We start from the raw sequence: 25,314 nt of genomic DNA on the forward strand, positions 1-25,314 counted from the left end.
AACCTGTATGCAGGTCAGGAAGCAACACTTAGAACTGGACATGGAACAACAGACTGGTTTCAAATAGCAAAAGAAGTACGTCAAGGCTGTATATTGTCACCCTGCTTACTTAACTTATATGCAGAGTACATCGTGAGAAACACTGGGCTGGAAGAAGCACAAGCTAGAATCAAGATTGCCGGGAGAAATATCAATAACCTCAATATGGTGACACCACCATTATAGCAGAAAGTGAAGAGGAATTAAAGTGCCTCTTGATGAAAGTGAAAGAGGAGAGTGAAAAAGTTGACTTAAAGCTCAACATTCAGAAAACTTAGATCATGACGTCTGGTCCCATGACTTCATGGGAAATAGATGGGGAAATAGTGGAAACAGTGTCAGACTTTATTTTGGGGGGCTCCAAAATCACTGCAGATGGTGATTGCAGCGATGAAATTAAAAGACGCTTACTCCTTGGAAGAAAAGTTATGACCGACCTAGATAGCATCATGAAAAGCAGAGACATTACTTTGCCGACTAAGGTCCGTCTAGTCAAGGCTATGGTTTTTCCAGTGGTAATGTAAGGATGTGAGAGATGGACTGTGAAGAAAGCTGAGTGCTGAAGAATTGATGCTTTTGAACTGTGATGTTGGAGAAGACTCTTGAGAGTCCCTTGGACTACAAGGAGATCCAACCAGTCCATTCTAAAGGAGATTAGTCCTGGGTGTTCATTGGAAGGAATGATGCTAAAGCTGAAACTCCAGTACTTTGGCCACCTCATGCGAAGAGTTGACTCATTGGAAAAGACTCTGATCCTGGAAGGGATTGGGGGTAGGAGGAGAAGGGGACGACAGAGGATGAGATGGCTGGATGGCATCACTGACTCGATGGACGTGAGTCTGAGTGAACTCCGGGAATTGGTGATTCACAGGGAGGCCTGGCGTGCTGCAATTCATGGGGTTGCAAAGAGTCGGACACGACTGAGCGACTGAACTGAACCATCTTGCTAGGGCTTCTCCTTTGCACTTTGATGTGGGATATCTCCTCACAGCTGCTCCAGCAACTACAGTCTTACTGAGGTTTCTCTGACCTTGGACGTGGAGTATCTCCTCTTGGCCGCTCTTTTATGGTGTTCTTTAATATTTGCTGACTAGAAAATAGCATCTTAGTTAAGTGCCAGTACGGCATGTAAAAATTAGAAGTAGGCATTCTAGTGTAGAAGGACACTAAAATCTTTAACACAGTCTGCTGCTGCTGTTTAGTTGCTAAGTCATGTCCAACACTTTTGTGACCCCCATGGACTGTAGCCCTCCAGGCTCCTTTTTCCGTGGGGTTTCCTAGGCAAGAATACTGGAGTAGATTGCCAATTCCTTCTCCAGGGGACCTTCCCAGCCCAGGAGTTGAACCTGCATCTCCTGCTTGGCAGGCAGATATACCACTGAACCACCTGGGAAGCCATAATGTCTTCATAAAAAATACTTTCTGGCAATTTACAAATGTTAATTAACTTCTAGAGTTCCTGAAGACAAAAAAAACTAGAGCTGAAGTATATAATTAAATTTCCAATTATGGGCAGCTTGAGATATCCATTATGCAGAATTGAACTGTCATTAAAAAACAACCAAAAAATAAGAAAATTTTTCCCAATGATTTTTAAATGTTTAAAGAAATGATACATAAAAATGATTTTTCTGCTACATTTCTTATAGATAGTAGAAGTATTACAAATCTTACAATGAAATGCAGAGATATCTTGCCCCCTCCTCCCAGCACACATATCCTCATGTGGATACACACACAGTTCTCATCTTTGAACATTTCTATAAGCCTATTTTGCTTTTTCTTCTGGGATGCTCTCATATTTCTTTGTGCTTATTCTGCAATTTTATAGATTACTTTGACTTCTTATTTTAGAAGATGATGATTTGGCCTACCAATACCTTGTTCCTCAATTTCTCACCAGCACTCACCCTCTTTTTGTCCTTTCAGTATATTGACTTCAGAAACATTGATTATATTAATATCAATAACTTAAGTTGTAATATTGTAAATATGGACTGTGAGCTAAGTGTTATGCTGTTATAATAGCATTACTTTTCTGGCTTTATATTCCATCTTCTTTCAGTTAACACATTATTGACTGTAATGTGGTAGTTTCTGCAAAAATTTCCCCTATCAATAATGTGTTTATAATAAGTCCATTTTTCCTTTTACTTGTGTTTAGCTATACCTGTCATGAATTCTTGAAACTGAAACAAGAGATTTAAATTTCTCTAAACTCTGTTTAGCTAGTAAGTCCACTGTTGCTACACCCTTTCTGGAGGCCTTAGACTTTCTACTCTGTCCAACCAGGGTGGATGCTATTTAGATCTACCCAGAAACTTCATTCTGACATTCATCTCCCCTTTCCTCTGCTGCTAGCTTCCCTGTTTCCTGTATCCTATATTTGTATTTTTTTCTTAGTTACCTCTTGTATTCAGAACAGTATTTTTCTCCAGATTTCTCCTTGACTGGAGCCTTCACCATGTTCCAGACAGAACTGTTTCTATTCTATCCAAAACAATGGATACTTTTGGTTATAGAATTCCAGTTTTTAAAAATATTTTTGCTTAGAATATTAAAGGTGTCACTGAAGTGTCGATTTGTTTGTACTGTTACTCTTGAGAAGTCTGCTGTACTTTTGATTCCTATGTGATCATTTTTCTTTTCTTTTTCTTTCAGCTTTACTCAGTACTTTCTCTTTATCCCGTGTTTCGGAAATGTTTCAAATACCATGCCTTGGTTTGGCACTTTTTTCTCTTTCTAGTTAGACACTTAGTAAGCATCTTATCTAAAAATGCTGTATTCAAACAACTCAGTGAAATACACTGTTCATTTTTATCTGTTCTATTTTTCTGTCAAGCATAAATTCATTAATTAGATGTTAAATCTCCTATTCTTTCTTTTTCTGAATTATTTCTTATTTATAGCATCTTGTTCTTATTTCATGGATTTTTAACTTCTCTTGCATTTCAGGATTTTACTAATGTTCTTTTCTAAATAAAATCTTCTCATAATGTACCTTAGGATATATCTATGCTTTATTGATAATGTGTGCCCTTCATTTAAGAATTCAAAACATAAGGTGTTATTGAAATCAATATAATTGTTAAAGATAAAATCTAGTTCTTTTAAATAATATAACTTGCAAACCTTAAAACAACAAAATATTTATTTGTTCACTTATTTAACAAATGTCTCTTGAACACCTACTATGTGCCAAGCTCTAAGTGTTCAAATAGAGTAGAAAATGAATAGACAGGTCCCCTGCTCCCACCATGACTCATATCAGCAATAACATGAAACTTTGCCTCTAAAAATGGTGCGAAAGGCATTTATTTTTTCCCTCTGAGAACATTTACCTATGTTTGTTTTTGCTTCACAGGATGGTTTCTCTCAGACAAAGAAAATTCTTGGCAAGAAAATAAATTAGTGCAGCCAGGATTTATTTAATCACAGTCAGGCAGACTGATCGTTATCATCCAGTCTGTTTTGGAAGGGCACCGTAATTCACATTCAGTGGCTGTTGTTACCCTGCCCCTCATACATACCTATTTAAATAACACTCGGTCTAGCTTTCTGACTTCCTCCTTTAATGGGCACGACTGGGTGGTGGATCCTCTTGGGTCAGCTGAAGTTGAGATAAGATTTACAAGCAGTGGTTAGATCTCATGTGCTTTTACTGCGTAGATTTGGTCTTAGAGAACTTGAAGGACCCTACCTATCTAATTATTGTCATAATGCTGCTTTTATAATGTCAAACAAAGCTTATTTTAAATTGTTAAGGTTGTCCTAGTAATAGCTGTCACGGCACAGCCTTTGCCAATTTTATAGTCCTATTCACTGACTGAATACAGTTGAAAAGAGAAATTCTCTGGGCCCTTAATTTCCTTCAATGTAGCGTGTAAGTAAGAAACTTTAGATATATTATGGAACCACATTTCAGATTTATGATTTGGGGGTTAAATTGAATCTTTGCTTTCTGAATATTATTGACGTAAGTACAAGCAGACTTGGCGTTTGATTTTATTACAGTTGCATACAAAGTTGGATTTTTCCACAATGCCAGTTTGTTACTGAATTGACCTGACTACTTGAGAGCTGTTCTTTACATAGTACCACACTGCCAAACAATACTACTGTCTCAAGAGAGATTAACCTTGTAAGCAAGTTATGCAGGTGAATCAAATCCAGTTAATCTCACATAAAAAAAAAGTTAATTGCATTGGCAAAGACATTGTCTCTGATCACTCTATGGCTGTATAATTAGGAATCAAGTCATTCAGAGGGACTCTAATCTAATTGATAAGCAGTCAGCAAATAGCCCTTGAGATTTCTCCCCCAATGTTTCAATATATGATCAGACAGAAAGTGATAATATGGAAAAATCATTGACCTTATTTTGACATGTGTTAAAATTAGGTTTACTTGTTAGACAGTAGTTCAAGATTTTTCATGTGTATTTATCTTAGTTGTTCAGATCTTCATAGAATACAAATTTCATGGGGTATTAATGAGTATTGAATGAGGTCAGTTATCAACCTGATGTTTCTCTCATCATTTTACTTTCTAATCCTTCTAAATACATTTATTTGCAGATGATTTTGACACAAAACTCCAAGATAATTCCTTGTAGTTTTTGTAATGTGTGTGTCTAAAAGAGGTGTGACTTTGTGTTTGTCACATGATAACAGTAGCACTTGCAAAGGCAAAGCATTTAAAGTACATTTCTACATGTACAACTCCTTTAGTCTTTAATATTCATGTTTGAGTCTTAAATTTTCTGGAAATAAAGCCTAGTTAAGGAAACTGAAAACATTTCTTACCATTTAAATAAATGGTAAGCAAAACTACAATTTTTAACATGCTGTTCTTTGTAGGCAGTTAAAATTACAAAATAAAAGTGAACTTAGTATAAAGAGCAGAAAACAATTGATACAACAAATAACACAATTTAGAGATAATTGTCATAAAAGGTACTATGGAAGTTCTCAGAACAGTTTTTTTAAAGTTGTGACCAAATACCAATGAGCTGGTAAATTTCGATGTTACTTTGTTGTACGGTACACCCTCAATATACTCAGGTATAAACCTTTTCTAATGTGCCGTGTATATGCTGATGACATTCTTCTGGGTTGTTCTTTATGTTAATGGGCACAATAAAGGACAGAAACAGTATGGACCTAACAGAAGCAGAAGATATTAAGAAAAGGTGGCAGGAATACATAGAATGACGATACCAAACAATATCTTAATGACCTAGATAACCACAGTGGTGTGATCACTCACCTAGAGCCAGACATCCTGGAGGCTGAAGTTAGGTGGGCCTCAGGAAGCATCACTACAAACAAAACGAGTGGAGGTGATGGAATTCCAGCTGAGCTATTTCAAGTCCTAAAAGGCAGTGCTGTTTAAGTGCTCACTCAGTATACCAGCAAATCTGGAGATGTCAGCAGTGGCCACAGGACTGGAAAAGGTCAGTTTTCATTCCAATCCCAAAGAAAGACAATACCAAAGAATGTTCAAGCTACTGAACAATTGCATTCATCTCACACGCTAGCAAAGTAATGCTCAAAATTCTCCAAGCCAGGTCTCAACAGTATGTGAACCAAGAACTTCCAGATGTTCAAGCTGGATTTAGAAAAGACAGAGGAACCAGAGATCAAATTGCCAACATCTGTTGGATCCTGGAAAAAGCAAGAGAGTCCCAGAAAATATCTACCACTGCCTTATTGACTAAGCCAAAGCCTTTGACTGTGTGGATCACAACAAACTCTGGAAAACTCTTAAAGACATGGTAATACCGGGTCACCTTACCTGCCTCCTGAGAAATCTGTATGCAGGTCAAGAAGCAATAGTTAGAACTGGACATGGAATAACAGACTGGTTCCAAACAGAGAAAGGAGTATGTCAAGGCTGTGTATTGTCATCCTGCTTATTTAACTTTTGTGCAGAATGTGTCATGCAAAATGCTGGGCTGGATGAAGTACAAGCTGGAATCAAGATTGCCAGGAAAAATATCAACTCAGATATGCAGATGACACCATCCTTATGGCAGAAAGTAAAGAGGAACTAAAGAGTCTCCTGATGAAAGTGAAAGAATAGAGTGAAAAATTTGGCTTAAAACTCAGCATTCAGAAAACTAAGATCATGACATCTGGTCACATGACCCCATGGAAAATAAATGGGGAAACTATGGAAACAGCGGCAGACTTTATTTTGAGGGGCTCCAAAATCACTGCAGAGGTGACTGCCAGCATGAAATTAAAAGACACTTGCTTCTTGGAAGAAAAGCTCTGACAAACCTAGTGTTAAAAAGCAGAGACATTACTTTGCTGACAAAGGTCCATATAGTCAAAGCTATTGTTTTTCCAGTAGTCATGTATGGATGTGAGAGTTGGACTATAAAGAAAGTTGAGTGCTGAAGAATTGATGCTTTTGACCTGTGGTGTTGGAGAAGACTCTTGAGAGTTCCTTTGACAGCAAGGAGATCCAACCAGTCCATCCTAAAGGAAATCAGTCCTGAATATTCATTGGACGGACTGACGCTGAAGCTGCAGCTCCAATACACTGGCCACCTGATGTGAAGAACTGACTCATTAGAAAAGACCCTGATGCTGAGAAAGATTGTAGGCCAGAGAATGGGACGACAGAGGATGAGAAGGTTGGATGGCATCACTGAGTAAATGGACACGAGTTTGAACAAGCTCCAGGAGTTGGTGATGGACAGGGAAACCTGGCGTGCTGCAGTCCATGGGGTCGCAAAGAGTCGGACACGACTGAGTGACTGAACTGATTGCTGATTCTTTGCATTGCCCCTGCCTTTTTTTCTTTAATGAATTGAATTGCATTTTCCACTACAAACAGTGGTAGACTTCCAAAAATTCTATGCCAAATGCTGTTCTGTGGTTATACAGCTGCTAGGCAACTAAACTCTACTTGAGGGCAGAAAAGAATGAAGTTCATTCCAGAGTTCGCCCCTCCTTCTGAGTTCATCAGAACATCAGCAGGAAATCCGGTATCTTTCTTCCTTCTTGAAATTATAAATCATATACTTCCATGTATCTCCATACAAAACAGTGGGACTTACAAGTATGGGTAACCAAAAAATTCCTCAAGGACCTTGATGTTATACCCTGAACAAAGAGACAAGTTTATTTTTGTGACAAGTCTAATGTAAAGTTTGTTGTTTGAATTAATTATACACACATGTTGCAATTTCAAGACTGGTAGCATGTTAATGGAAGCATGCAAAAACTTTACTGAAAATATCCATGTGTATTTTAATGGAATTAATCTGTATACTCTTATGAAATTTATTTTGTAGTCAGCATCATGCCATGAAAATTTTCCATGTTAGAGAGGTAGATAAATAGATAGCATTAATATCTCAATGTATGAATTTGCCCCAGTTTATACTAAAATCCCCAAATCTGCAATACTGCCAGCATTGCTGCCGTGATTTTTTGTGGTTCTTATCTTTTGTCACAGTTATCTATGATCAAAATTACTCTTCTGTATTATTTGTATTGTGGAATGTCTGCAAGTATTGAGTGTTTTGGTTCTTTTCCAAAACTCACACTTTCCTTCTTTTCCTTTTTGATCACTAAAGTCAGTGTGTCCTTTTTGTTCCCAATTGTAATAGCCATGACTTTAATATATTACTTTAAGAAAGTAATTTTTGCATTTAGTTTCTGATAAAATGTCTTCATCATGCATGAGAAGTTTCTTATGATTCCTTCTTTATTTAGAAGTTTTAATCCAACAGGTTCTCTATGTCTATAGGTGTGAGCATATTTATTTTTTCTTCTCTATAGATAGTAATATGTTTACCATATTAATTAAGAATACATTTGAGTTCAAGCAACAGAAGGCTAACAATGGGTTAAGTGTTGAGAGGTCCATTTTTTCCTCATCTTTCACATCTTTCTTCACATCTCACCATTTCTGAGATAAAAAGATCTAAACATTCACATATCCATATCTTACTTGCCATTTTGTTCCATTGTGCTAAATGGATATTTGAGAATCTTCCTAAACTTCTTCCACATCTGATTGATCACCCATTTCTTGTATCTCTTCATTCTATGTCCTTTCCACATCCCTTGAACCACTGTGTCAGTTCTAAACTGAAATAATTTATTACAATAAATATTTTGACCTTCACTGTTTTGTATTCTCTTCTAATTCATGTCCCACAAATCTGCCAACATGATCCTTTTCATATGGTTATTAGAAATGATGCTTCCTTACTTAAAATGTTTCAGCATCTCTCTATTGCCTTAAGTGAAGAACTCATATTCTTTGACATGGCATACAAGACCTGTCACAGTCTTGCCATTTACCAACTAAGTAACTTCATCTCTCTCCACTTTTCTGGTGAAACCAAGCTGCTGACTCTTCACCAGCTACCACACTCAAAGTCTGTCATAGGGGAAGTTGCATTAACACACACTGAATGAAGGGGTGAATGAAGGAAAGACTTCTCTTAGTTTGCTCATCCATATGCCAAGTTTTAGGACAATCCCCCCTTTAAAATCGGAGGGAGCCAGAAGGAAAATTGATGATTTCTCAATCATTAGTGGTATCTACAGTAGCCTGGCTCTCCTTTAATATTGAGTTATTACAGCTTTTGAATGAACTGACTGAATATCCCTAAGTGATAGTGAAAAAAAAAAAATCCTACTCTCTATGTCAACTCTTTTTTTTTTTCTATTAATATCCCACTTTCACAAGAAGATACTGATCCTATTGCCTATTATATACTGCCAAAAACAATAGCTGTTGTTTTTAACAATATTGTGTTAACAATGTTGTTTTTAATATTCTAATAACAATATTACCTGTGCCAGAACTAAAATACTTGGCTGGTGCACGTAGTGGTCAGTCGTCTGAGGATAACACTAAGTAATTCTACCCAACTTGCAGATTTCTTCTGTTGTCAGCAGGGCACACTTACAGCTAATTGATTCTGACCACCTAAAATCTTTTGAAGCAAACTTCCCACAAGTGTTTTGGATTATTTCTAAATCCTGCATTTAAAAGCTCTACATGATAAAGTCCCATGAGCCTTGTTTTATGTCTTGGGATTTGGGGACCCCAGGGTACAAATACTTGAGTATGTGCAGGTCTGTGTTTAAAGAAATTGATCACTACTGTCTACGTCACTGTGGTGAGATAAACTTATCTTCCTTTTGAATACCAATGATGGTTGACTTTATTGCAATAAAATATCCTTTTGTAGTTTACACATTTGTTTTATAAATAGGGGTCTAAATTTAGTCAATAAAATCATATACATCCAGTCTATACTCAACGTATGTTATTTGATGTGTTGTATTTTTTTTTAAGATTTCTCGCTGAATATGTTTCAATGTTTGTGCCACTGTATTCACGTTTTTAAATTGGGTTTGAAACTAAAGTTCTAGGAAACTAAATATGGCCATATGGTCAGATACATTGTGTCCACTCCCTATGGATTTCATTTTTCTTTTACTTGACCTCTTTTTCTACTTCAATAAGGAGCAGTACTGTACTTGCCTATGATTGAGAGACCTGGGCCAATAAAAAATTAAATGGTAATTTTCTCTGTATCAGATTATTATAAAAAAACAAAGGAAACTAAACAAAACCATTGAAGTATTTATAGATATATAAATCTACATTTTGTTTTATACTTCTCTTCAGTAGTGATATTCTTATAGATAGGGATTCATTTTTTTCCATGCTTTATTTAGATGAGTGCTAGAATCCAAATTAACAGTGCTAGGTACAGATAAACAGCAAAAGAATAAAGAACAGAAACACTAAAACAGAATATTAGAGAAATAGCAAGCATATATTATATTTTCAAAAATGGACAAATAGCTGGAGCCTGTAGGAGGAAAATTAGAAGTAGCCTTAGAAAATTATGTATGACAGTAAGTAGTTTACAGTAATTACTAATGATATTGGTTTTTTATTTAAGAAAAATTAGTTTGACAGATTTTTTTTTCAGACACACACACACACACAAAAAACAAGTAGACAGCTTTCCACATATGAAGTGAAAACATTCATAGAACTGTTAAGTGTTGTAAGTAAGTGTGAAGTTGCTTAGTCTTGTCCAACTCTGAGATCCCATGGACTCTAGCCTACCAGGCTCCTCCAACCATGGGGTTCTTCAGGCAAGAGTACTGGAGTGGGTTGCCGTTTCCTTATCCAGGGGATCTTCCTGACCCAGGGATTGAACCCGGGTCTCCTGCATTGCAGGCAGATGCTTTACCCTCTGAGCCACCAGGGAAGCCCACGGAAGTATTAGGTCCTTATCAAATGGATAACCTTAGTAAAAATATGCTTACGTTGAGAACACAACTCTTTTGATTTCTCTAGCATTGTTGATGGAATATTAATATTTGTTTCCTTTTTAATATTTCCACTGGTTTCAACTTTCACTTTTCCCACTCTGAGCCATTGTAATAGATGAAAATAATCTTTTTCCTCTCTCTTTTTTTTTTCTGTGAGATTCAGTGTTCAGATTTTTATGACAAGACCCACATGATTTAGCTCAGAAATTCACAGAAGAATCAATTTTATTTTCCAGCCGATAGTATGGATTTATATACAAACCGTAGCTATTTATGTGTTCCAGAATATTTCATTTTATACAGTCACGTTAATAGGTTCCATGAAGCCTTATCAAGACAGTTGAGCTATAAAATTAGATACTTATGTGCCAAAAATAAACCACATGTTTTTTATGCTTTTTTCATAATGCACATAAAATATGGACAACATTCATTTCATTTTACTTTTTTTTTTTTCTTCCCTAAGAACGACCCACATTTCTCAGGAGGCCAATTAACCAAGTGGTGCTGGAGGAAGAAGCTGTAGAGTTCCGTTGTCAGGTCCAGGGAGATCCTCAGCCAACTGTGCGGTGGAGAAAGGATGATGCAGACTTGCCGAGAGGAAGGTAAGAATGTCGTATGTATGGAAAATTGTTAGGTGACCATTGGATAATTAGACAAGAAAAAGACAGCATTAGTTGTACCACCAAACACTCATATTTAGGTGTATTATTTTCACACATAACTTTTACATTTGCAAGCCAAGTATCTGCTGTTTTATATACTGAAGTCGTCTAGGCTTTTGATGTTACTCTTTCATTGAATTTTCACAAGAATACCTGACCCTTCACTCCGTCTGTTATCCCTGACTATCAAGGATTCCTGAAGAACTCTCTCTCTCTCTCATGGCCCTATCCAGGTCTTCCATTATATTCCTGCTGAATTCCTAACGACCCACCCACCCCAACTATATCTTTCAACTACTGCTCTGTTGCCGAAGCTACGGAAAGCTGCTGGGTATAGTGGATTGTAGGGTCTGCAAGAAAACAGAGATCTCATTCAATACTAGAATGAAAAGGCATATCACTATCCACAGAGGGAATTTTCATTTAAGGACTCCCTGTCACTTTCTCATTTGTCATCTCTTCATGGAGAACTCTTCCAACTCTTTTCTGTTCTTTTTATCGCAAAACCCAGTCTCTCATCTCTCGATGATAAGCCCAGAAATGTTTGTAATCTTTTCTGAAAATAAATATAAAACATTTTTGTAGTCTAAATTCTCCCAGGACCTTGCCTTTTATGATCAAATAAATCAGCCAAGTTTTTTTATTCTTATGTAACAAGTGAGTTTAGCTATAAATTTGTTTGGCCTTCCTCCTAGTCCTGTCTTCTGAAACTACAGGCATCGCACCTACTACAATCATGATCTGCAAAACATTTCATATCCTGCTTTTTTGCTAATTTTCTTTCCTAAAAAAGAAATTAGGTTTCATTCACCTGTCTGAGTATAAACATACTTTCACAGAAAAGAAATTGCCTTTTTTTGTGCTTTCACTGGCAGTGCTATTGATTCTTTCCTGAATGTATACATTCATTTCAAAATCTCAGTTTTATATATCCCTAGGTCTATGACATTATAGTTTCTAAAATCACATCATCAACGGCACTGACTTGAAATGGACCAAACATTTTAAATAGTGAGAGGTTCCTTTGCAATCTACTACAGGAGTGAGAAAAGTGAAAATTTTAATTTGCTTAGCTTTCAGCGTAAATAGTAGAGAAATAGACTCTATGTTTCATTTTTCATTTTGCTGTCACATATCTTCCTGACATCAGGCCTTCCCTGGCGGCTCAGGTGATAAAGAATCTGCCTGCAGTGTGGGAGACCTGGGTTTGATCCCTGGGTTGGGAAGATCGCCTGGAGGAGGGCGTGGCAACCCACTCCAGTATTCTTGCCTGGAGAATCCCATGGACAGAGGAGGCTGGTGAGCTACAGTCCATGGGATTGGACACGACTGAGCGACTAAGCAGAGCACAGTCAGATATCTAGTTTTATAGGAATGCTGCTAGGAGAGGTTTGTTGCACGTGAAACTCCTCAAACTTTCCCAGTGGAGAAGCCTGTTGAAAAGCAAGTAGAGGTGATTGATGAATTTGAGTTGCTGGAGTCCATTTTCTACAGATACTCTAACTTTCCACAAATTTGACAGTACTTTGTGTATAATTTTAAAATGTTGATGTAAGACTAAGAGATTAATAATATTGTAAAATGAGCATAAACAAAGATTAATTTTCAATTACTAGAAATAAACAGCTTGTCCATACAAAATCTCTCATTTAGGGATAATTTTGGATTCACAGAGAAAATTCAAAGAAATAGTTCAGAAAATCCCCTTATTGTTATCTTACACAACTGTGAAAGGTGTATAACTCATGATAGACGAATGCAGATACATGATAATGAAAGTTTATACATTATTTTGATTTCACCAGCCTTCCTTTTCCTCCAGGATCCTATCTGGGGTACTTTAGTTGGATGTTACAGGATATTGCCTTAAGTTGTCGTGTTTTCCCCGTCTCCTCTGTTCTATGACAGGCTCTCGGTCTCTTCTCATTTTATGACCTTAAGCTGTTCTGGCCAGGTACCCTAAGAATGTTTCCAAACATGGATGTGTCTAGTGTTTTCTCATAATTAGACTGGCTTTCTGGGACTTTAGGAAGAAAGCTACAGAGAGTGCTACTTTTGTCATCTGATTACCAAAGTTTACATAATTACCTCCGTGGTGATCTTGATATTTTTAATCATTAAATAAGATCCTATGGACAAAAGTTGAAAAAATAGAGTTGTAAGAGTGTATTACATTTTAATAGGTCTATATGTTTGAATTCAGTGAAAATATAGCTTAAGCCTAGTTTGATTTGTTCCCAGATTGCTCTAGGTGTTAGGTCATAAACCTGACAACTGTATTTGCCACAATATTCTCCAAATCTTGCCCTATTCATTTGTTTCAGAGCTCAAAATGATACATGTTAATCAAATAACAGCATTAAAGCTGCATTTTATGAACATCTGATATAAAAACCTCTAAAGGCAAAGTTGAAATTTTTGAAATCATACCTCTACTAACTTCGCTTGATACAATTTGTAGGTTTGTCCTCTATATTCGTCTATTACTGGCATGATATGACTACAGTGCTTTGTGTGACCAGCTAAATATTTTTAAAGTATTAGGCAAATGGAAATGCTGTGTAAGCTTTAAAATTGTATGTTAGAAAGGCTTAAAGCAAGGATCAGTGCAATGTAGAAATTGAGGTCAGTGTTTTTATCATGATAGAAGCCATGTAATTTTTCTTGAAATCTCAATCTTTAAATGGTATTTCAAAGAAGCTTATTCATTCTTAGCTTTGTATGCATTAGCATAAGCTTCACTTTTGCATAATGAGGGGGAAGGAGACCTCTTTACTTGGTGAGGAATAACAGTAATGACTTTTAACCACCCATAGCCTAAATCAACAACATTGATTCTATTACATTATTTAGGTCTCAGACTAGGGAGATGGCCATTGTTCTTGTGTAAGCAATTGTGTGGAGTGGTGTGGAAGATGACATTTCTTTGGCTTAACATTTAATGTAATTTGAATGAGGTTTATGTAGTAGTTCATGCTTAAAACATTTATAGTAAAGCTTTGTAGGGCAGCTGCATAGCCTGTAATTACTATGTAAGTAATATGTGACTATTTTTCTTTTGGAGACAAGGAAAGCTTTTCAGTTCAAGTTTAAATTTATGAAATGCTATAATAGCTATTTAAACTTTCAACACAGACAGAGATATCTGTACCAACCTTTCAGTAACCAGAGATGAATTAACAGAGTATTTTTTTTCTTTGCTGTGAAAATATTTTAAAGTGGTACCCGTGTACCTCTTTCTTTGATTTAGCCCTAAATTTCTGACCTTTCTCAGTAACTATCGTTAATGAAATTACAGTTTACCATTGGTGAGTTATACTAAAGACAATTTTTGCTTTAATATTTCAGTGAGGTTGGTTAATAGTAATCCCCGTGTATAATAATAACCTTGATACCCAACCAGGGAAAAGTTATTTATCTGGACATTTTCCATATGACAAAGAGACAATTGGAAGGACCCTTCATTTTATGTAAGTGAAAAGTGTGAAAGCGTTTGTTGCTCAGTCATGTTTGATTCTTTGGGACCCCATGGACTATAGCCCACCAGCCTCCTCTATCAATGGGATTCTCCAGGTAAAAATACTGGAGTGGGTAGCCATTCCCTTCTCCAGGGATTCTTCCCAACTGAAGGATCAAACCCAGCTCTCCTGCATTGCAGGAGGATTCTCTACTGTCTGAGCCACCAGGGAAGCCCTCATTTTATATAAGCTCCTGTTAAAATGTTAATTGCTTGTGTTATCCGTGTGCTCAATGTACAGTGAGGCCAAACAAACCAAAACATGGGAGTTAGGACCAGAGAAAGTTTTTCTTGAGGGCCTTGCAAGGCTCATGCCTTAAAAAGCCTAGACCTCCTGCAAGGGTTTCTGCAAAGCACTTTAAAAATCCAGGTGAAGAAGGGTAGTTAGAATCTTCCATTTGGTGGCAGTTTTAGCATCCGTAAAACAACTCATAAAATGTGCATTACTTGGTACTTACCCTGATACTTCAGAGAGGAACTAAAGCATAGGATATGGAAGATGATATCCCTGGAAAGCACCACAGGGTACTCTTCAGCCACACTTGTAGAAACATCCTAAGATACTACGGTTTTCACAGTTGAAAGTTTCAGAAAGAAAAAGGAGGTCATTGCTTTTCTGTGTGATTGTGCTTAGTATCAATATCTTTTTCTCCAGAGACTCTCAATATATATGTGCTCAACTAAGCTGACACCAGGCCATCTATTAGGCACACCACTGTGAAAATAAAGTGGGTAGGGAGAACAGAATGAGGAAATAAAGGGAAAGATGTTCTGTAGTTCATAATGAGTATGTGTTTTAAAAGCACAGTTTTTTCCAAAGTGTAACTTAGATTGTAGAAGAAATACTTTAAGTTTTACCTATGTTGTTAAGTTCCTATTGTATTTATAATGCCCACTGATAGTCTGTAAAAAGCAAGTCACTTTAAAGCAAAGTAAGTAAACAATTATTTATTTTTTTTATTTTATGTTAATCAAACTGAGTGATGTAGGAAAGTATTCACATACTGAAACATTAATGAAAGTTAAAACCGAAGTAGTCCTAGTGTCTTTCTTGGGTGCTACGTCTTTTTCTTCCAGGCAAACCTGGAGCTTTTTGCTAATTAGTACTCTTCGTGATCAGATTCCTTCAATACATCTTTTCACAATGTTTCTTGTGATAGAAATTACCCATGTTGGGAAATGTTCCATTTTCTGTCATGGTCCATCATAGCAATAGTGTATGTTTTATAGTGTAAAAAATATACATATGCTGAAGCTTTATGAGAAATAGCATGTATTAATATAAAAGAAACATAATGCTATATATTCACAACCAAAGACATAACAATAAAATTGATATATACCAAGAGTTTAATATTTATGAAGAGAATAAAAATGCCTCTTCACTGCATTTGGGTAAGACGTAGTTTGATTAATTAACTAAGTTTTCTTATCTAGGCTTGTCATTAGAGCTTGTATTTCAGATAATTATTAAGCAAGTTTTAAAGAATGGTTAACAGGATATTTAACATCTTGCATCAGTCATATATCAGTATATCACCACTAGTTAGTTCCAAGATATTTTAATTCATTTTTATTTATTTTCAACACTAACTCTAGAGTGACACTAACTTCCTCAATAAGGATCTAGAGTAGAGAAAGGAATGTTCATAGTATCAATTATTTTTGTCACATTAAAAAAAAAGTCATTTACTTTCTTATATATGCCTAAGAATTTTAAATGCAGTTGATGGCTTGCCTATAGTGGTTATAATTCATGAATATTTCATAAAAATAGAAAAGGGACTAAAGAAAAAGTGTTTCAAGATTCATAATGCAAAATTCTATCAGTTTTCCTGGACCCACTGACAAATTCCTTTCTCTAAAGTGCAAGTCTATTTTAAGAGAGACTTTGAGTTCTTAGTTCCATGAAATGTGAGATTCACATAAATACATAATTCCTTAAGAAAAGGAACTGTATAGAACCACTTATAATTCCCCTTTTGTGGCATTTTTACAGTCGGTGGCTGTTTTTTGCTTGGCCCTGGAAAATGTTCTTATATTAATTGTTTGGAACTCTATTGTTTAGAGCATGTGCTTCTGGGATGCAGAGATGCTGAACAGGTGCTAAGCTACCCTGCTGAGGAGATCAGCCTTCTTCACATACAGTGTGTGTTTCAAGGACATGTGGTAATTTGGGCTAATGATAAATAACCATGCTGATTAGGCTGGCTGGTCAAGATTGGTCAATTAAAGTAGTTTTCAAAAAGAAAAAGGACAAAAAAAAACTGAAAGCAAGAGAAAAGCAATGTTAATAAATATTGTTCGTAGCTTTTGTTAAAAAAAAAGACTAATCCCTAAGATTCAGAAATACAAGGAAAAGTGTAAATGAGAATTCTATGATTTTTCAGCTATACAGATGTCTTTGCCATTTCTGCTTGGGAAAAAAAAAAAGAAGAATTAGAACTGTCTGGACCATTATTGTGGGATCTTTTAATACAGCTACCAGTAACATAAAGAATATTTAGGTCATTGTCAGGAATGTTGGATTTTAGCCTTGCTCTGACACTGTTTGATCATTTGTCCCTTCAGTTATACTCGTATTATCTGGAAATGATGTTCAACAGATTTCTCTACCACTAACTAGGAGTGTGACCTTGAAGAAGCTATTTAAACTCTCTGTGTTTTATATCCTAGAGATATAGATGAGCAATGTAATGGGACTAATGATTGACCTATGCTTTGACTCATCTGTACAGGGTGAATAATTATGCTATCCATTCTACCTCAAAGGGGTATTAAAATGATATAACTAATTCAGAGTACTGGAAATATTGTTCAGTGGGTTCATGTAACAGGTATCTCCATTTTATAAATCCAACTGATTAATGGTGTTTATTAGTTATGCAGATAACTACAAAGAAAAGATAGTTAATTAAAAAAATAATACATAAAATGATTTCATAGAATAATTACACATTCTCCCCTCTCTCACTGATTGATTTCCGTAGAAACACATAAAATATTATTGATTTAAGATATATCACATTTGCTTTTGAATTGTATAGATTTATTTATAACTTTTACCATCCAGTTTGCCAAGCTTACAAGTTGCCACCCTTTCTCTACCTTTGGGAGACTATATGTGGTTCAGATATTATATTCTAGCCCCAGTGCAATTAGACATATGATGCAAATTTCTCACATTACCTGGTACCATTTGTCTGCTGATAATAAGGAAACCTCCATTGTTTACAGTCTTTGTAAGAAGATTATGTAATGATAAAAGCAAGACTTACTATTTGCTATACATTCTTCTAAATGACTTTTGTATATATTAATTTCATTATTTTAAACCATATTGTCCCAGCATAATAATACTCCCATTTGAGGAATGTGGCATAAGAAGTTAAAGTTGTTTCCAAAGACCCACATTAATATGTGGGTGTCTTGACTTGACAGCACTTGACTTAGAATCTATCCAACATGAAACCTGTATTTTAAACTAATGAACTCTAATTATGTGATTATGAATAGTTTATGAAATTCAGCTGCTTACAAATTTTGCATTCTAGATAAAATCTTGGGTAATTGGTTAGAATCACTGTATTATGAATGACTTTATAGGAATGCTATATAGCATTACTGTTGAGAGTAGCTTTTAGACCAGTTTCATAACCCACATATAAAATGTCCTGGTGCTTTGAATATGTAAACTTGGACCAAGTCAAGGTTTCCTCCTTGGAAGCTGAAAATACAGATTTTATTTATAAATAGTATTAATTCACAATTTTCAAAGGGATGCGAACATGGTACCTCTTTCTGTGTTTTCATCAAATAGGTGCTAATATTTGCTGTTAACACAAAACTAATTGCCACCTAGGGTGGGGAGTGCAAGTTGTCTCATCCTGTGACCACAGTGGCCCATCTGTTGTGAATTTCTGTTCAAGGACAATGCAGGAACTGGCATGCAATTTGGGTTCTGGCCAGTGGTCAGCTAACAAGCTGGGGCATACTTGGAAGAAGAAATGCCTTGAAGTCAGAGATGCTCTGCTGTCCATTAACTGGCAGCTCCTGTGATGTGTGAGGGCAGACACAAGACTGGGTGCCAGTTTGCAGGGCAAAGGATCTGCCTGAGTGCCACCTGTCATTGGCATGTGAGTGCTATCCCACCAGGAGCCACAGCAGGTGCGCTGCTTCCATCAAAGTGTGGCATGTTAGAGCATTCAGCTAGGCTGAGGTCGGGACCTTAGCCCAAAAAGGAGGACAAGCCAGAGGCTTACCAGGAGGTAGTCATCACATCACACCGTATCCCAAGGGTGACTATACTGGACACATCATTAGAGACACTCTTTCTCATCATACCTGGGCTGTTACTTTAATAAAATGTAAAAAAAAAAGGAGTTCTATAATTGACTTTATCAATACAGATCCTTGCCGTTAGAAGACAATTTGTGGTTAGAATTACTTAGATGAGTTAATCACTCTATGAGCTTTTCAAATTAAGATATATTCTGGTTGTTTTTTGCTGCCATTGTTGTTATTAGGAAACTGAATTGTAATGTGGAGCTGTAAGGTAAACTAGAATTTAGGAGATTAACATTCTTACCTTAACTCTGTCATAATTCATCAAGTTATTTTAAGCAATGTATATTATGTGTATGAGTACCACAGTCCACATTTGCAAAATGTGTAGGTTCCCCTGGATGACTTCTGCAGAGCTCTTATGTTCTGAAATGGTCTGACTCCATGAATAGCAACAATGCAAAACAATTTGGAAAGTATGCTAATACTTTTATGTAGGAAAAATTCCCTAAGATTTGAAATGAATGAGCCTAAAAAATATTAAAATCAATTTTATACCCATTATCAATGATGCCTACTTTTTATGTTTTACATGTATCTTCTCAGATTTCTATGTGTAAATGGACTTTTTTTAATCCAAAATAGTTTTTGACCTGCCTGAATTCTTATCTAAATAGTCTATTTAAAAACTTTATTTAAAGAGGATATTAGACTTTCTTTAAAAAGCCTAGAAATTTTGCTGTTCTTATGAGCATAACTGTCACAATTGCAGAGGTTATTATAATATCTTAAAACTCATTTCATTTGAAAGAGTTTAAAAGAGTTGTTTTTAATTGCATTTTCTTTTCTCATAAATATAATAATAATAAGTTATATTTACTTAGTGTTTATTCTATATCAGGCCTACTTTAGGCATTTTACATTAATACACTTACCTTCAGGATATGATTGCAAATGAGAAAAATGAGGCCTAATGAGGATCAAGGATTTCTGGCTCTAAAATCTATACTCTTGACCACTACTTTGGGGTACTGGATGGGAACAACTTTTGTTCATTTTCCATTGGGACTGAAGATTAGAAAAATAGCTTGGTAAATGCTTGAAGCATTTAGAAGTGTCGCTTTCATTAGAGTCACAAAATATATCTGTGTAGTAAAGTACATAACAAAGATTTTATAGTCTTCATTATAAATGTTATTTATAAGCAATAATTTCATTATATCAAATAAATAAATTTATCTTCAAAAAATTTACTGTTTTCTGCCACCAATTGAAAGTTATAGCTATCTTTATTCTCACAAGAATATTTTAAATTTAGATATCCATGTTCTCCTGAACAGTGTATCTAGGGGAAAAATTAAGTAACAAGAAGCATATCAGAAGCTAAAAAAATGCTTGCCAGGTAAATTAAATAGCATAAGTAAAGAATAAATACTAGAACTATGAATTTGTCTTGGACATGATAATATAACTCATCTTTGCATTCTTAGGCTGCTTTTGAATTTACTAAGAGTATTTTTGAATATTTTCTTGATAATATTTGATTATCAGTGGTCCATGGGCAGTTATGAATTGAAAGGCTGAACTGTGTTCCAGATTTTATATTTCCTATAAACATACCCTGATAGCTCAGTTGGTAAAGAATCTGCCTGCAATGCAGGGGACACCAGTTTGATTCCTGGGTCGGGAAGATCCCCTGGAGAAGGAATAGGCTGCCCACTCCAGTATTCTGGCCTGGAGAATCCCATGGACTGTACAGTGTGTGGGGTTGCAAAGAGTCAGACACGACTGAGTGACTTTTACTTTCACTTCACAAACATACATGGAAAGCATATATAAACACATATTTATATGTGTATATATATGTGTGCATGTGTGCTCAGTTGCTTTATTGTGTCCAACTCTTTGCAACCCTATGACTGTAGCCCACCAGACTTCTCTGTCCAGGGGATTCTAAAGACAAGAATACTGGAGTGGGTTGCCATGCTCCAGGGGATCTTCCCAACCCAGGGGTCAAACCTGCATCTCTACATTGCAGGCAGATTCTTTACCTTTGAGCCACCAGGAATCCCATATATATACATTTTACTTATAATTTCCCTTTGGGAAGGTTGCTGCTTGACCTAGATATTCAAGTTAACTTGTATGAATTGAAAGAGAAAGGGAAAAAAAATAATAAATTGAAACCCAGTATTACAGTGACAAGATAAATGAGGATTATATCTTTGTTAGTGTGTGAAAAAGATACAGCTGCCAAGGATAAGAGGTAAAAGAATGCATCCAAAGCATATAAGAATCTACTCTATCACAAAAGAAGCAATTCCTAGTGAAATCAATTTTAGTTGGTGTTTAGTATTAACTCATTGGAGCTTCATCCTAAAAAACCATATTTAGGTCGGGGGAGCTATGATTGGGACACAGTGAACCTTTCCCAGTAAATTAAAGTACTCGAAGTTTCTTCTTAGAAGGTGATTGACCAATCATGTAGACCTGTGGAATAGCCTTGTGACAGAATCTCAGTGCCGAAATTTTGCTGTTCTTATGAGCATAACTGTCACAATTGCAGAGGTTATTATAATATCTTAAAACTCATTTCATCAAATATACCGGCATTTGTCATCTTTATAAAGAATATCTGATTGAGTATTCTGTATTATTGCAATTCATACAACATATAACATTTGTTATACAAAGTTCAATAGAAACTATAAATAATCCATTTATTAACTCATATTTTCTGATAATTATGTCCAAATATTTATAGCACATTTAACAGAAACAATGTCAATCAGGACTTTTACCTTTATTTGAAAGATTTCATAAAGAGTGTGAAAGAAAATACTTTGAACATAATTTATAGTAAGATATCAATTACCTCAAAGGAATAATGAAAATCTTCAAGGTAGACTAATAAAATATTATATTTCCATGAATTATTTCAAAAATAACCATAGACATTAGTCAAACATTTCTAGTGTTGAGACCTAACACAAGAAAATGAGTTTGCTCTCAAGAATTTGAGAAGGAAAGTAAGAACTTTAGAGGAATGTATGAGATATAAAAAGTCATTAATTATTAAATAAGGAAAATTATATACAGACTATGATATACAAGACTCTTTAGGGTTTCAGAAAATAAAAGCTTATCTGTTCCCATGTGAGATGGCTCTGAAAGGAAGAATAGAATTTCTATAAATGGAAAGAAGACTATTCCAAGAGATGGACACAAGATGAAAAAGCTTTGGTGGTGGAAGTATAGGCCAACAATTAGTGATTTGGTTTCCCTGGAGCATAGTGGAGTGGCACTTAAGGCTAGTAAGGTTAGTTGAGGCTTTATTATGAAAGCTTCTAATTCCAACTGAAGTGTTTATACTAAACACACTGTGAAATGGGGATTCACTCAGCACAGTGAATAGAGATATCTTCTTGTATCTATGCTTAGAAAATTGATATTTACATTTATATGTAGTGTAACTTGGAGTAGAGAAAGTTTGGGCATAGGCCTCTTGGGTAGGAAGTTGTTAAAAAGGTAGTTTAGTGGGGACATTAGGGTATTTCTTGTTAATACACAAACATGGATATTAGTGCAAGTGGCAGTACAAAAAAAAGTATTTTTTTTTAACTAGGAATTGATACTATATTAGGGTCCATAGTATAAAAAGAAGTTAAAAGTAATACTAAAATTTACACCAGTGGGTGCCTGGATGAATAATAAGTCAAAAGATTTAATCTAAATACTTTTAATCATATATAATAGCATATGTAACTGAATTCAAGTTACATACTTGTGAGATCCAAGAGTAGTTTTTCTCTGAGTTACGGAGAAAAAAAATGGCCAAATCAACTATGATACGGCATCTCTAGTGCATCACTTTTACAGCACCCATCACCTCCACTAGCTCTGTTCATAGTAATGGTGGTAGATGATTTCTAATTACAGAGATTTAAAATATAAAAGATGTATGTCTTAAAACCGATTATGGGAGTAGAAGTTAATGTTTACAGATGTTTTACATGCAACTAACTGAACAATCATCACAATTGCCGCATGAAAGAGGTATTTTTATACTGACTTTATTTTACAGTTGAGGAATCTATGGAGCAAATTTCAGTGGCCACAGAGATTTAAATTCAAGCACTTTAGCCCTAAAGTCCACTCCCTTTAACTACTATACTAAAATGATTTGTTTTTAAAGAAAATTATATTAAGATAAGTTAGAAGTATAATTTTTGAGGTCTCACTCCATGTTAGGTCGTTATACATTGTTACACATAATTCATCTTTCCAACAATCTTGCAGTATGGATCTCCTCTTTTCACAAAAGAAGACGCTAGAGCTGATAGCTGATGAACTACACACTTAAGGTCACAGGACCCACAGTTGGCAGAGCTGGAGTCCACCCTCAGGTCTCTCTGACATCATTATTGTAATTGTTTTTCTTTCCCCTGGACTTCCCAACTCCCTTCGCATGTTTATCTCTACCTCGTCTCAAGTATCCAGCCCTACATCTAACATGTGGGGCTCACCAAATACCCACTCATTGTAGTCCAGTACTTCTCAGTTGGGACGGTTTATGCTTCGTTCTTTCTCAGAGGGACATTTGACAATGCCTGAAGGCACTTTTGGTTGCTACATTTGAGGGATTAGGTGCTACTGTCAGCTAGTTGGGAGAGGCTTCCATGGTGGCTCAGTTGGAAAAGAATCTGCTTGCAACACAGGAGACCCTGGCTCTATCCCTGGGCCAGGAAGATCCCCTGGAGAAGAATACCCACTGTGGTATTCTTGCCTGAGAAATCCCATGAACAGAGGAACCTGGCAGGCTACAGTCCATGGGGTCACACAGAGTAAGACACAATTTAGTGACTAAGCCACCACCACCACTGAGAATGCTGCTAACCGTCCTGTTGTTATGCACAGCAAAGAAAAATCTGCCCAAAATGTTAGTAGTGCTGAGGCTGAAAAACTTGATTTAGTGGAGAAGATGAATCTGGGCATTGCTCATCTCAGTGCTCTTTTATACAATTTTGTCAGGACAAAAATAATAGAATATAGTTCAAAGAAATAGATTCCAAAGATAATGCTGCTAAGTCGCTTCAGTCGTGTCCGACTCTGTGCGACCCATAGATGACAGCCCACCAGGCCCCGCCATCCCTGAGACTCTCCAGGCAAGAACACTGAAGTGGGTTGCCATTTCCTTCTCCAGTGCATGAAAATGAAAAGTGAAAGTGAGGTCGCTCAGTCGTGTCCGACTCTTCGCGACCCCATGGACTGTAGCCTGCCAGGCTTTTCCATCCATGGGATTTTCCAGGCAAGAGTACTGGAGTGGGGTGCCATCGCCTTCTCCTCCAAAGATAATAGTCTTTTCTTATTGCCTTAACCACGGTGATGGACAGGGAGGCCTGGCGTGCTGCGATTCATGGGGTCGCAAAGAGTCGGACACGACTGAGCGACTGAACTGAACTGAACTGATGAAGGTTACACCAGTGAGATGGACCGCAGATACCATGATTGGATTCGACATAAGCATGTCATTTCTGAACACAGGAAGACACTTAAGTTCACTAATGACTTGAATGTGTGTATAGTTTTACATATTTTCTAGAATATATGAGTCAGGGAATTTTTCTTTATATTTTTCCTCATTAAATAGTTGCTGAATTGATAAAACTGGTTTAGTAGCTTAATTAGAAAAATGTCTGAACCTTCATTTTCATTAGACCTACCAAACTGCAAGTTTTGTGACACATTTGATGATAAGTGCTCCTGTGTCATTAAGTTGAATTTCTAAATTAGTCTATATTCACATTTCACAAGGAGGTTTCTGTTGGCAGAAGGCAAGAAGAGAAAGCCTTTCGAACCTTCCATAGCACTGCTCAAAATGAACATCTCTCTGATGATGTAGAAATCTTTCCTGTGCCTAGTGAATACCAATGAAGGAATATGTTCATACTGCAAGGACACTAAGTAGATGGCAAATTTGAAAGTCTGTTTTATCCCAAATTGCAGTCCTTACTGCAGAGAGTTCCTTCCCAACTCAGAAGGGTGCAAGAAGTGTGGGAACTGCTCATCAAAAAGTCTGGTCTGAGCTGTGACTTCTGTGGACTCTTTTGGATTTAATCTCTAAAATCCTTTTCTAAACGAACATGAAGTTAAGATTAGTTTCTAACCAAACACACAACTGTGAGGTATACCAATTTTCCAAATCTGATGTTGCAGTTTCCAGTCCTATTGTAAAATCAAATTGTCTTAAGTGCATTTATGCCAATAAAATGATTATTTTCAAATTGAAGGATAATTTAACCAGCTTCACCAATCCATTTGTTCCAACATGGTGTCGTTAATTGTGATATATTTGTACTTTTTACTCTGAAGATCTCTGTTCTAATTAGTTAAAATAATACCTGCAGTATTTTAAAAAGTGTTTAAAAGCAATGCACTTAAGGTGATGCAGATATTATTTTAATAGTCTGCTAATGGTTAGTGA

General features: G+C 36.1%; 1 protein-coding gene across 1 annotated transcript in view; it reads left to right on the forward strand.

The window, feature by feature from the left end:
- The window catches only part of ROBO2 (roundabout guidance receptor 2), a 651,843-nt gene that overhangs the window by 475,183 nt on the left and 151,346 nt on the right, over positions 1-25,314 (forward strand). Inside the window, exon 5 of the mRNA XM_052644742.1 lies at positions 10,831-10,969. Coding sequence (XP_052500702.1) covers positions 10,831-10,969 — 139 coding nt within the window. The remainder of the gene's footprint in view (positions 1-10,830; positions 10,970-25,314) is intronic.

This window comes from Budorcas taxicolor, chromosome 1, assembly GCF_023091745.1.
Source record: "Budorcas taxicolor isolate Tak-1 chromosome 1, Takin1.1, whole genome shotgun sequence".
NCBI classification, from domain to species: domain Eukaryota; kingdom Metazoa; phylum Chordata; class Mammalia; order Artiodactyla; family Bovidae; genus Budorcas; species Budorcas taxicolor.